General features: G+C 35.2%; 1 protein-coding gene across 5 annotated transcripts in view; it reads left to right on the top strand.

Moving 5' to 3' along the window:
* Positions 1-14,754, top strand: part of BRWD1 (bromodomain and WD repeat domain containing 1) — a 126,386-nt gene that overhangs the window by 69,649 nt on the left and 41,983 nt on the right. For 4 of the 5 annotated variants that reach the window (XM_036850180.1, XM_036850178.1, XM_036850176.1 and 1 more), the window contains 6 exons: positions 724-855; positions 7,436-7,530; positions 9,736-9,925; positions 11,603-11,728; positions 11,823-11,930; positions 14,353-14,477. In XM_036850180.1, the coding sequence (XP_036706075.1) occupies positions 724-855; positions 7,436-7,530; positions 9,736-9,925; positions 11,603-11,728; positions 11,823-11,930; positions 14,353-14,477 (776 nt within the window). The remainder of the gene's footprint in view (positions 1-723; positions 856-7,435; positions 7,531-9,735; positions 9,926-11,602; positions 11,729-11,822; positions 11,931-14,352; positions 14,478-14,754) is intronic. The other variant, XM_036850177.1, reaches the window with a different exon arrangement.

Here is a 14,754-nt window from a genome sequence, read left to right as displayed (position 1 = left end):
ATGGCACTAACGTGAAAATTGATTTGTTTATCAGTTCTGGGAATATGTACTTTCACTGAGTGATCTCGCATACGTGACTTTGGTGTTTGAGGAATAGCATGTGCCCCCCCCGCCCCTCCCCACCACCGTTTCAATCTAGCTATTTTATTTGGCTGATTTTAAAAGATTATTTAATTATTTTGTTTTAATTTTTAAAAAAGATACTTAAAAAATTCAAGCACAACTGAAAAGTACTGACAACAAATCATCCAAAAAGTTAAAACCTGGAAATAACTAGGATTGATATTTGAGGATCATTTCAGATATTTCTCTATACCTGTGTATTCACACAGTGATATATTCCTTAAGGTTGGTTACTGCATCATAATATATGAATATATATTTTCACTTCTAAGATATATATTTTAAAGTGATTTCTTTTTTGGATTATAGTTATTATTATCTATTTTATGGTAAGCCAATTAACTTATGGTTTAGTTTGGAAAATGATGATCTAATGTGCCTAAATTTAGCCATGTCTTCTAAATATCTTAAAAGTAACAAAAACCAATCTTGGTTAACAGTATGTGGCAAAAATACCCATTCAAGAATATTTTATTTTTTGAACTATTATTATTATTATTTTTGCCTTAAATCCTTTTGGGATTAGATAGAATGCGAAATACTTTATTGAAGATGGTACTTATTTAAGTGTTGATTTTCATCTGCATGTTTGTGTTTCAGTCTGATTCCGTGGCTTTGATGTCACGGTCTAGGCAGAGGACATGTAGGCGTAAATATCCAAATTATGGTAGAAGAAATCGTGGACGGCTTGAGTTGTCTTCTGGAAATGAATCTTCAAGCTCCGTAAGACATGTCAGTTTCATAACTTTAAAATATATAAAATAATCTTGAATAATTTGTCTTAATTCTTTACTTGGAATCTACCTTGAAATTTTGTGAAAGTATAGTATTCTCTAGAGATTAAGATGAAGTTTCACATTTTGAATTTCTCTAACAATTTTGAACAGCTTTGTTGTACCATATAAGTGTACAATCCAGTGGTTTTAGTATATTAACAAAATTGTACCATCACCACCACTATTTAATTTCAAAATATTTTAATCACCTAAAAAGAAACCCTGTACCCATTTGCAAGTACTTCCCATTCCCACTCCACCCAAGCCACTGGCAACCACTAATCTTTCTATCCCCGTGGATTTTTGTATTCTGGACATTTCATTTAATGGAAGCATACAGTATGATCTTGTGACTGGCTTTTTTCACTTACTATGTAATGTTCAAGGCTGATTCCATGTATAGCGTGGATGAATACTTCATTCTTTTTCATTGCCCAATATTCCATTATATGAATAGACCACAGTTTGTTTACGCACTCATCAGCTGGTGGACATTTGTATTATTTCTACTTTTTGACTGTTATGGATGTTGCTCCTTATCAGCATTAACGTACAGGGTTTTGTTTGGCCATAAGTTTTCAGTTCATTTGGGTTTATATCTATGAGTCAATTTGGTGGGTCATATGGTAACTCTGTATTTTTACCTTTTGAGGAATTGCCAGACTGTTTTCCAAAGTGGCTGTATTATTTTATATTCCCAGTCAGTAATGTATGAAGTTTCCAGTTTCTCCACATCCTTGTCCACACTTGTTATGTTCTGTCCTTTTGATTTCAGTTGTCCTGGTGGATGTGAAATGGTATCTCACTGTGGTTTTGATTACATTCTCCTAATGACTAATGATGTTGAACATGTTTTCGTGTGCTGTTTTCCACTTGTATGTCTTTGGAGAAATATCTATGCAAATCTCTGGCCCATTTTTCAATTTGGTTGTCTTTTTTATTGCTATAAGGGTTCTTTATACATTCTGGATACAAATCCTTTATATCAGATGTATGACTTTGAAATATATTCTCCCATTTATTGGATTGTCTTTTCACTTTGCTTGTTTCCTCTGAAGCACAAAAGTTTTACATTTTGATGAAGTCTAGTTTGTTTTTTCCTTAGTTGCTTGTGCTTTTGCCGTCATATCTAAGAAGTCTTTGTCTTAACCCTTTTCTTGACTTACAATAATCATATGTAAGTTACTGTTCTTCTTTTTGATTTTTTGGGGGGAAACCAGTATTTCTGTAAAGAGTTTTTAAAGGTTAATATTAGAATGTTAGTATTTTCTAATCAGTAATGTTTTGAGGATTGAAATGTTACATAAGGATGAACAATTTATTTGAATTCCTCTGTGAAGCATTAGGGTGGTAGTCAAAGAGTTTGAATTTAAATCCAAATTCTTCTACTTCGACAAGTTGGTTAAACTTTTGTGCCTCTGCCTATATCTGTAAAAGTAATTAATAGTATGTCCCTCAGAGGTGTTGTGAGAATTCATTTAGTTAACCATGTAAAGTGTTTAAAACACTGCCTAATATCCAATAATGTTAGCTGCTAACCGTTCACTTAAATGATTTTGTGTAAGACCTTTCTTATTTATTTTCTTCTTCTTTATATGTATTGAGCATGTTTTAACCTTTAATGATTTGGGGTAATTATGATAAATGTTCCCATCCATCCTCACTAGTTTCTGGCATATCTTTCCTGTGTTTTTCTTTTTCTTTCCCCTATATACTCAATTAGATACATGTATATTTTATTATTTCTCCTTTTGTACACAAAATGTTGCATACCACAGATACTCTTTTGCACTTGGGTTTATTTCACTTAAAATATTCTTAAAATCACTTCGTATCAGTTCATAAATGCCTTCCTTATTTATTTATTTATTTTTAAAGAGTTGTATCATATTTAAGTTATCTGATTATAACAGAGTTTATTTAACTACTCTCCTGGTTATGGGCATTTAGGATGTTCACAGCGTTTTCATTTTAAATAATGCTACAATGAATAATCTTGTAGATGTATGTATTTTTCTAATGATGGAGATGTTATTGGGGGCGGGGTACATTCCTTGAAATGGGATTGCTGGGCCCAAAGATAAACACGTTTGCATCTTATGAGATGCTGATAAAAATTCCTCATAAAGGAGAATTCCAACTTGCTTTCCTCCCTGTGGCGTAAGAGAGTGTCCGTTTTCTTACTGTTTACCAACAGTGTGTTACACTTTCTAATTTTTGCCAATTTAATTGGCGAGAGATGGTATCTTAGTTTTATTTTTTATATGTTTTGGCTATTCTTTTATGTGATAGAATATTATATGTAACATGAAATTTACCATTAGCTGTTTTTAACTATACAGTTCAGTGGCATTAACTGCATTTACAGATGTATGCAACCATCACTGCTCTTCATTTCTAGCACTTTTTCATCATCCCAAATAGCAGCTCTGTACTCATTAAACAAGAACTCCCCATTTCCTTCTCTTCCCAGCCCCTGGTAACCTCTCTTATACTTTCTGTCTCTATGAATTTGCCTATTTTAGGTACCTCATGTAAGTGGAATCACAATATTTGTCCTTTTGTCTTTGGTTTATTTACAGCGTAGTTTACATTTCTCTTATGTGTGAAGTTGAACATATTTTTATATATTTAGAGTCTTTTTCATCTTTGTGCATTGTGTTTCATGTCTCTTGGCCATTTTTCTATCGTGTTTTTGGCCTTTTTCCCCCTTCAAGTTTTAATTTTTTCCACCCTGCTACATTACTGTATTTTTGAGTTAATTTTATCATTGGATTCTGTGACGTTTTCCAGGTACACTCTCATTTATACAGTATTCAGTTTTACTACTTCTCTTCTAATTTTTATACTTTTAATTGACTTTTCTTGTCTAATTGCAGCAGTTAATACTTCCAGTACATTGGTGGATACTAGTGGAGATAGTGGACCATATTCCTGTTGTCAGTGGAAATGTGTCTGCTATTTTCACAATAAGTAAGATGCTTTGTTTTAGGTTTCTACAGTATACATATATATTATGCTAGGGAAATATCAACTAATTCTTATTTTCTTAAGTGTTTCTGAAAAATCAGGAATGATTATAGATTGAGTTTTAATTTTTAGATCAGTAGTATTAATCTTATGATTTTATGTCTTAATTTGGTCTATTTGCAATTAATGGGGAACTTTTAAATTAACACAAGTATAATGTAGAATGTTAAATCCACTTGACCTTTTAAGATAAGTCATAATTTTGTGTTATGGTAGTTTACCTCCTACAGTGGTATGAATTCATTCTCCTGAGTGTTGCAGATGGCTGGAGATTGTTGTGTATATGTGTATGTTGGTTCCATTACGCTTTGGTTTGGAAAGCACTGATAGTAGAAAAAGTATGGGTTTTAGAGTTGGCCTGGTTTCTGATTCCATTTCTTATGCTTACTCTTCTGTGACCCCAGGCGTATTTCTTTACATTTCTTAGCCTTGGGTTTCTCTATATATGAAAAGGTAGTAGTGGGCAGGTAGTGACTTGAGATAATACAAAACTCATTGGCAAGACAGATCCAAGATTTGTGGGGTTTGAATCTTGTATAATTTTAGGGACGTTCTTTAGAAAAAGAATTCAAAGTTACAGATAGACACAGGGCCTTGGTAGGCAAGTTAAATTGAAAGCCTCTGAAACTTAAGTTTCATTAGCTTTATCTTAACCCTGCTTCTGTTTACAGAAATATTTTGAGAGTTAATGCAGATAAAACATTTAAAACTTTTTCCCAGAATGCATGGTTTCCAGGTAGTAGATTTTAAGAGTTTATTTTATTACTGTGATTTTTTAGAAGTCTATCTTGAGCATAAAAAGCAGACTCCTGTTGAGTAGATCTAGTGTGGTTGGCCTACTAGGAGTCTGTACTCCTTGAATAGCATTGGGCTCACATTCTGAGGAACATTTTTTAAGAATATGTTTACTTTGCATTTTGCCTACTCAAATGAAGTAAACAAAGTAGCTATTTCCTTGCAATTCCATCTTTTTAGTTTTGTTTCTCTACAGCATTTTCATTATCCATTTATGATTCACTTAATGTAAGTAGCTGTTATAGGAAAAGGTTGTATCTCAATTTAAAAGTACCTGCTTAGTATCCAAGACCAGAACTTAAAGTAGACGGCAGCTATTAGGGTTGTGGGAATTAGCTACTTGTTCCCCTCTCTTCCTTTAAAGACTTCCATGTTTCAGGTTTAAAAAAAATTACACAGTAAGTACAGCGAGTTCCCATATACTGTTTCCCTAAGTGTTTCCTATTAATAACATCTTGATTTAGTGTGGTACATTTGCAACAACTGATGAACCAATTTTATACATTATCATTAACTAAATTCTGTAGTTTACATTAGGGATCACTCTGTGTTGTATGGGTTTAGACAAATGCATAATGTTATGTACCTACCATAATAGTATCATACAGAATAGTTCCACTCTCCTAAACCCCCCCCTCTGCTGTACTTAATCATCACTCCCTCCCTCTTCCTGAGCTACGGGCAACCACTGATCTTTTTACTGTTTGCATAGTTTTGACTTTTCTAGAATGTCATATAGTTGGATCAAACAGTATGTGGCCTTTTCACATTGACTACTTTTCTAGTAATGAGTTTAATTTTCCTCTATGATAAGTCTATATTTAGCTCTGTAAGAAACTGCCCAACTATTATCCAAAGTGGTTGTGTTACATTTTGTATTCTGATGAACAGTGAATGAGAGTTCCTGTGCTTCACATCTTTTTAAGATAGTATTTCTTCCCAACTTCATCTATAGATTCAACACAGTTGCAGTCAAAATCCCAGCAAGTTTATTTTGTGGATATTGGCAAAGAGATTCTGAAGTTTGTTTGGAGAAAAAAATGACCCAGAATAGCTAACAGTACTGAAGAACAACAAAGGTGCAGGACTGATAGATACTACCTGACATTAAGACTTAGTATAAATCTCCAGTTTTCAAGACAGTGTCGTACTGGTGAAAAAATAGACAAATATATCAATGGAATAGAATAAGGAACCCAGAAGTAGACCAATACAAATATACTCAACTAGTGTTTGATGGAGGAACAAAGACAACTCAATGGACAAAGCGTTGTCTTTTCAACAAGTGGTGTGGAACAACTGGATATCCACATGCAAACAAAATAAAAAAATCTAGACACAGTCTTTTCACAAAAATTAACTCAAAATATATCATAAACTTAATGTAAATGTAAAACACAAAATTATAAAATTTCTAAAAGATAACATATAATAAAAATCTAGGTGACCTTGGGTGTAATGATCACTTTTTAGATAAAATTCCAATAGCATGATCCATGAAGGAAAAACTTGACAAATAGAAAAGCCTGAAAGATACTGTTAAGAGAATGAAAAGACAAGCCATGGACTGGGAGAAAATACTTGTAAAACTCATGTCTGATAAAGGACTTGTATTCTTTTTTTTTTATTAAAGAAATTTTGTTTTAACATCTTTATTGGAGTATAATTGCGTTACAATGGTGTGTTAGTTTCTGCTTTATAACAAAGTGAATCAGCTATACATATATCCCCATATCTCCTCTCTCTTGCGTCTCCCTCCCACCCTCCCTATCCCGCCCCTCTAGGTGGTAGGACTTGTATTCTTTTTTTTTTTTTTTTTAATTTTTTTTGAGAAAAGGACTGGGAAGGTCTTTTTTTTAAAAAAAAAAAATTTATTTATTTATTTATTTTTGGCTGCGTTGGTTCTTTGTTGCTGTGCGTGGGCTTTCTCTAGTTGCGGTGAGCAGGGGCTACTCTTCGTTGCCGTGCGCAGGCTTCTCATTGTCGTGGCTTCTCTTGTTGCGGAGCACGGGCTCTAGGTGCGCAGGCTTCAGTAGTTGTGGCACATGGGCTCAGTAGTTATGGCTTGCGGTCTCTAGAGCTCAGGCTCAGTAGTTGTGGCGCACGGGCTTAGTTGCTCTGTGGCATGTGGGATCTTCCCGGGCCAGGGCTCGAACCCGTGTCCCTTGCATTGGCAGGCAGATTCTTAACCACTGCACCACCAGGGAAGTCCAGGACTTGTACTCTTAAAACTCAATAAGAACACAACCCAATTTAAAAATCGACAAAAGATCTAACAGGGACTTCGTTAAAGAAGATATACAGATGGCAGATAAGCACATGAAAAGGTGCTCAACATCATATGTCATTAGAGAATTGAAAGTAAAATGAGATACCACTACCCACCTATTACAGTGGCTTGAGTTCAAAACGCTGAGAACATTTACATTGACTTATTAACTTTGCTCAGAGAATGGCCTCTTGTATCAGTTTCTTTTGTTAATAGTAGTAGTGTTAAGTCTCACAAATATTTTCTGTTGCCTAATTCTTTGATAAGAAAAAGGGTGTAGTAAAGACACTTGCTTTTTGTTTTAAGTTTACCTATTTTATTACCTGGTTATCATACTTACTCCTGAGATGATTAGAATGACTGTGTGGTTTCTCTTGACTTGTGTTATTTAATCTCAGAGATCAAGATTTTTATTTTATTTTTCTCCCCCTCACAAAATTAGGAGACTTCATGTGATCAAAGTGAAGGTTCTTGTTCTTCTGAAGAAGAAGAATGGAAAAGTGATAGAAGAAGTGAAAGTGACAGTGAAAGTTCAAGGTACCTGTTACTCGTTTTAATCTTCTAAGCATTTTAGTCATGACGTTGAATGGCATCATACTTGAATGGCATTCAAGGTGTAAGAGCTTCCAACTGTGGAACAACTAACGTTGAGTTTTTAATACATTTAAAAGGAGAAGAAAGCTGGATTAACAGCTGTTTCTACAGAAAATATTTTGGGTATTTTTTTTTGACTATAAAACATTTGAGCCAACAGTGTAAATATGTGTACTCAAAACATCAACTTAGTCTTGGGCTACGTTTATAAAGAGGAGTATACAACGTCTGTGTGATAAAATCACCGTTGAATTTATTATTAGTTATTGCATACGTTGATGAAAGTTCAATTAACTATCAAGAAGAAAAAAAAAAGGGAATTTTATTCAAGCCAAACTGAGGATTATAACCGGGAAGCAGATTCTCAGGAAGCTCTGAGAACTGTTCCCCCTGTTAGAAGCTGAAGGCACGGTCATGTACATTTTCAAGACAAATGATGGTACATCAGGATGACATACTGCTATTTTATATAAAGTTCACCAAGAATACATAGTCCAGGTAAACTTTTACAAAGTGAGCACCAAGTACTATGACCCCCTACAGAGCTGGGAAAGAATGTTATTCTTTTAAGAAGTTAAATTGCTAACGTCAGAAGAAAGAAAAAAATGGATCTTTACTGTTGAGCAGACACTCCCATCTTTGAGCAGCTCTGGTTAATGTTTAATGCTGATGCCCGCTGCACGTTAGGGAGGGTGGAGGCCCAAATGGACACAGAGAATTTTATGTTTAATTTTTCCTGTCCTGCCTTAAAATATAAACTTTATTTTATCATACGTATTACCTTTTGTTTAGTTTTGGTATCCAAATTTCATGGGACTAAGATGTTAACATCTGTTCCTTGTCTTGGTAAATGTCAACTTTGTCCTGGCAGATGCTCCAGCCAGAAACCTGGATATCATTCTCTCTTCATAACATTTCCATCACCAAGTCTAGAAAATTCTCCCTTCTAAATATGACTCAGATTATTTTAATTTCCATTGATACTGTGCTTTACAGACCACCATACCATACTCCTGGCTTCCTTTCTTCTCTTCTTTTATTCCATTATGCTTAGGAGCTGGAGTGATTTCTAGAGCACTTGTCTACCCTTGTTTTTGTTTGTTAACTTAATTTTAATTGTGGTGAAATATACAGAACATAAAATTCACCATCTTAACTGTTTTTAATTGTACAGTTCAATAGTGTTAAGTACATTCACAGTGTTGTGCACCCAATCTCCAGAACTCATTTCATCTTGCAAAACCGAGACTGTATACCTACTGAACAACAGTTTGCCACTCCACCCCACCCACCCCTGGCAACCACCATTGTCCTTTCTATCTCTGTATTCACTATCTTTTAATTTAACTTTTCTTGAATTTTATTGTACAAAGCAGATGCTCTTAAGATTTTTAAAACAGCTCTTTTTATAACATAAAATATAATACAAAAATAATATTTGTAATAAATAGCTTTTGGAACTGTGTGTTTTATCAAGGCTGAGAGGTATGTGGTTGGACAATGATGGCCGCAGTAGAGGATTTTTATCCTTTTCTGTGTTTGCTAAAGCTGGGAGTGGGCCAGGGGCTAGTTTTCTAGTTTCCTATTTGACTCTGCTTTTGCTCCAGGGTAGGTTAGGACTAGGCCCTCTCTGGGATCTTTTCTCATATCAGGGAGAGTCCCCCTGTTGGCAAGAAGCTTTGTCCACTTAGAGCTTTCTGTTCTGTGCTTTCCTTGTGGCTCTCAGTGTAGTCACTGACGGTTTGTCATTCCAGTTACAATTTCTAGTACCATTTTGGAGCCTCCTGCGGTTTAGGGGGCGCGCTGCTCTTCTGCACAGTCTCTCCTGCTTTCGTAGCTACACTTCACTTTTGGAAAGGGTATTATTAGTTGGCTCTAGATGTTGTCTTCTATGAGGTCTCATCCAAATTATACTTACAAAAAATTTCTCAGCCTTATATCCTTTCCTAATTCCCAGTGTCAGTGAAGATTTTTCTCCTTCTCATGGTCTTTGGTCATTTCAGTATGCACTGATAGGGAGGGCAGTCGAATCTTCCCAGGATCTTTTCTTTCCTCCTTGTTGTCTCTCCTTTCTTAAGGTTGTAGGATGAATTTACTCTTAGGGCTTAGATTCTGGTTCTGTACAACTGAAACTGTTTTCCTCTCTAGTGGCTCTTCATCTAGATATTCTGATTGGACGGCTGACGCAGGCATCAATCTGCAGCCTCCTTTACGAACGTCATCCCGTCGACGAATTACTCGGTTTCGTAGTAGTTCAGAGGACGAAATGTCTACTGAGAATTTATCTCCTCCAAAAAGGAGACGAAAGAGAAAGAAAGAAAATAAGCCTAAAAAAGAGGTAAGAAAAGTATATCTTTAAAAATACCATCTATCTACACTTTTCTGGTTTCTGTCCATATTTAGAAATTAGAAATCTTTGGGAATTTGTAGGCTTTATTACTATTATTTTTTTGATCGACGTACATCATCAGGAGTCAAACGTAAAATGCAAACAAACTTATTTTTGGAAAATCTCCTTTGTTATTAAAACTTCTCTAATCTGCTCTGAGTTGGACTTGGCACTTATACCTTTCTGAATCTGTAACTTAGAGGGAAAGCTCTATTTTGCTCAGATCCCCACCATAACTCTTATTTTGTCCTCCAGTTCCAACACCAAAAATATACTTCAAGGCATTTTAAGATCCTTTATTCTTGTTTTGTCTGCTGTTGTCCTGTTTCCCATTTTCATTTGACATGTTCTGTCTTCATACTTTTCTCCTAATTGTAATATTGCTATACCTTGTTCCATGTACAGTGCTACATGTGCTCCTGTCATATAGGTAGCTGTTGTTATTTAAAGATGCTATGTCTTTGTATTAGATATCTATTGCTGTGTAACAGATCATCTTGGAACTTAGCTTAAAAACAAGAAACATTTATTATTTCATGTTTTGATGAATCAGGAATTTGGGAACTGATTAGCTGAGTTTTGGCTGATGAGGTTGCAGTCATCATGTTAGCTTGGGTCACAGTTGTCTAAAGGCTTGACTGGGGGTGGATCTTTGAAGTTTGTTCATAGGGCAGTTGGCTGCTGGCCTCAGTTCCTTACCATATGGGCTCCTCCATAGGGCTGCTTGAGTGTCTTCTTGACATGGTAGCTGATTGTCCCCACAGCAAGTGATCCAAAAATTAAGCAAGGGCTAAGCCTTTTATGACCTAGTCTTGGAAGTTGCACATTGTTACTTCTGCTTTTTTCTATTTGTTAGAAGTAGTTGGAGCCCACATTGAGTGGAGTATTATACTTAGGCTCCACCTCTTAAAGAGGAAAGGAGGCGTATCAAAGAATTTGTGGTTATATTTTTAAATTACCAGTCTTTTTTTTTTTTTAAATTTTTTTCCATTATGGTTTATCACAGAATATTGAATATAGTTCCCTGTGCTATACAGTAGGACCTTGTTGTTTATCCATCCTAAATATAATAGTTTGCATTTGCTAACCCCAAACTCCCATTCCATCCCTGTACCACCCCCCGCCCCCTTGGCAACCACTAGTTGTTCTCTGTGTCTGTGAGTCTGTTTCTATTTCATAAAAGTTCATTTGTATCATATTTTAGATTCCACATGTGATATCATATGTAAAATTACCAGTCTTAAAACCTCAAATCAAGAGGAGACTCCCTGAGATGATTAGTCTGTGGTGAAATTCACTGTGGAGTCTTGGCAAAGCAGCCTTGGTGTGTTGAAGAGGATCCAGCTGGAAATTAGACCCGCTTCATAGGATGTAAAGTGCTATGCAGAATCTGTTAGAAATTCAGGAGACGCTAGGAAAGTGCTAGGTAGATCTACAGTGCTTGCACAGCTGATAATGTTCCTATGTATGTTAAAGAACCAAATATGTATGCTGTTTAAAAACTAATCATTAGGTGACATGCTAATAAAACAGCCATTCTGAATGGTGAAGTCTTTTGTTTTTCAATTAAACAGTGCACACTGCCCCTTTCTATTCTATTAAACTTTGTTCGCTTCCCCTTGGCAGAATCTGCGGAGGATGACTCAGGCAGAGCTTGCAAACATGGAACGCTTATATGAATTTCATCCTCCGGTTTGGATAACTGACACCACACTTCGGAAGTCTCCTTTTGTTCCTCAAATGGGTGATGAGGTGAGAGTAATAAAGTTTAAAAATGTGAATATGGAACGTAAAATTAATATTACTCTTAGGTTTTTATTTTTAAATGTATACTTCCCTTTTGTAGGTAATATATTTTCGACAGGGTCATGAAGCTTATATTGAGGCTGTCAGAAGAAATAACATTTATGAACTGAACCCTAACAAGGAGCCATGGAGAAAAATGGATCTTAGGGTAAGATGATGGTATCATTAAATCATTAAGCATTTAGCACATACATGTATAGTTAAATTATTTATAAATCCATTAAAAATAACCTACTGGAGGCATACTTCATTACTACCTTTCTGTTAATTTCCAACTTAAAAACATTTCGGCTATTACCTGCTAAGCATTAAGGTCTAGTCAGAAGACGTGCTTGTCAGTGGGCACTCTGTACATTATTGGAAGGCAGCTTGGCTGTATATATCATTAATCTTAAAATGATTGTACCCAGGACAGATTTTCAAAAGAAGTGCAAGTTTTCAAAAAAACCAATACAAATTGGAAAAAAAGGTTCAACCTCACATGTAATAAAATACAGAAAAAACTTTAGCTTCTCTGTACTTAACCAATTTTATGTATATACATATTTTTAACATTTAAAGAAAGAAAATACCATGTTTTAACAAGTAGCAAAGGTTTAGGTTTGTTAATAGTTGTTCAACTTGGTGATAAGGGTGCATGAAACAGGTGCAGGCTCCCCATAGGGTATCTTGGCAGTTGGAATTGAAACTGAAAATATTTAGACCTTTTAAATCAGCAGTTCTACTTTTGGTAATTTAGGAAACAACCAGAAGTGCATACAAATTTACATTCTCTATCACTGTTTATAAAAACAAAAAATTAGGAAAAAATCCAAATATCCCACAGTACTGAATGAACCAAACCGTGATATATTCACACATTTGGCTACTATGTAGAGCCCACCATGTAGCCGAGGCTTTTAAAATGTTTGTAGAATGAATGTTACATATTCACAGTGTGTTACTAAGAGGAAAAATGGGATGTGAAATTCTGTTTTTGGTTATGATAAAAATTTAAAGACATATGGTCAACCAAAATAAATACATTAAAATGTTAGTGGTGATTACATGTAGAGTAGTATTACAGGTGATTTTTAATCTTTATACTTCATATTTTTGATACTTTCATTAACTGTTAGAAGATGAAAAAACTCAGTGGCTCTACTTCTATGAATTTGGCTTCAGATACATTCAAATTTATGTCTCTTTCACTTATTACTGTGTACCTGAGGACAGCTGATCCTCATTTTTCTTGTTTTCTGTATTTACGAATTTGCCTTTCTCACTGTTTGCTATTTGTAACACCAGAATCAGTACTCAAGCTGCTTTCTAGTCATTTGCAGACATGCACAGTGTGGCAAAAGATTTGAGTTGTCTGCCCAGCATGTTCTCAGCTGAGGTTGAACAAGGTGATACTTCCTTCTTTTGAGCTCTCATATTGTAAATAAGTGTTCTTTTTGCAGTCTATTCAGTGCCACATTAAACATTTTTCAGACTTTTGTGCTTTTTTTTCAGATTTTTGTGTTGGTGACTTGCTGTTTAAGATGGCCCCCTAGCGTAGTGCTAAAGTGCTGTCTTGTGTTACTGTGTACAAGAAGGTGATGATGTACCTTATGGAGAAAATCTGTGTGTTAGATAAGCTTCTTTTAAGCATGAGTCATAGTGCTGTTGGTTGTGAGTTCAATGTTAATGACTCAACAACCTAGATTAAATGACATGTCTTTACATAGAAATTCACATTACACAAGATACTATCTTAATTAGGTGACTGAAATGTTACGACTGGGGGCCTGTAGCCACGTAGCCTTGTATTCCCTCCAGGAGCAGTGGTTCAGTATTCACTGGGAACTCACTAATTCATCATTTTGGGTGGCACTACAGAATAGTAAGAATGCTGCAGATAATGAGAACCAACTGTATTTTTAGCACTTTGTTTGGCACATTATAACAATAACATTTTGTGCAGTGAATAAATGGATGAATCATCTCATATTCTTAGTATTAAGGAAACAGGTATTGGGGGAAGGCTAATTACAGTAGAATGAGTAGGATGCTCTATCATGGTAGGAAGTTTCTCCCATTCCCTGTGTTACCCCTACTGCCTGGAATAGGTCATGGCACATAGATCTTCAACAAATATTTATTGAAATGTATTAGGTAGAAATTTAATGTCAAGTTTTTGAAGAATAATAAGCCAAATGCTTACATAGTTTGATTTGCATAGTACAAAATTATATAAATGAAAATGTTTCTCTAGGAAGAGAAGAAAGCCAGAAGGAAATTCTGATTGTGCACAGTGGTTGTGTTTAGATACTGAGCTGATGGGTGATTTGTGCGTTCCTTCTTATACTTTTGTTGTGTTTTTTTCTAAAGTTAGTATATTCCTTACGTTAGAAACAGTGTTAAATACCGGTCTTCAAAAAGATGTGAAGATTTAGCAAAAACGATTGTAAATAATGGTAAATTAAACCCCTCTTCTGGTTTGGAATTCTAAATCGTGAGCTGACTTAATTTGGCAACATGTGGAGAATTATAATCTTGAGGAATTGCTTTATTTTAACCATTTATTCTTTTAAAAATATCTGTTAAAGGATCAAGAGTTGGTCAAAATAGTTGGAATACGATATGAGGTTGGTCCCCCTACACTTTGTTGCCTCAAGCTAGCATTTATAGATCCTGCGACTGGAAAACTTATGGACAAATCTTTCTCTATTAGGTATGTGTTACTTTTTAAAAAATGAAATTATTTAAATTTAGATTTTCCCTCTCGCTGATCAGCATGTCCTTTGCATTCAGCTGCAGGGTAAATAGTAGAGCACTGTGGACAGCCCAAGATGTAAGTTGAAGTTCTGATAGATGGGACCCACTGGAAGTAAAAATACTGGTACTGCAGCAGCAATTAGGCAGGAGCGTGTTTTATACATTTTTCATGCCACTTAAATGTGTAGAGAATTCTGGCCTGTAGTGGAAATTGCTTCTGCATTTGTTTTGAG

Source organism: Balaenoptera musculus, chromosome 4 (assembly GCF_009873245.2).
Source record: "Balaenoptera musculus isolate JJ_BM4_2016_0621 chromosome 4, mBalMus1.pri.v3, whole genome shotgun sequence".
Classification (NCBI taxonomy): Eukaryota; Metazoa; Chordata; class Mammalia; order Artiodactyla; family Balaenopteridae; genus Balaenoptera; species Balaenoptera musculus.
Note: the sequence above shows the minus strand (reverse complement) of the source record. Positions and strands in the feature narration are given on the sequence as shown.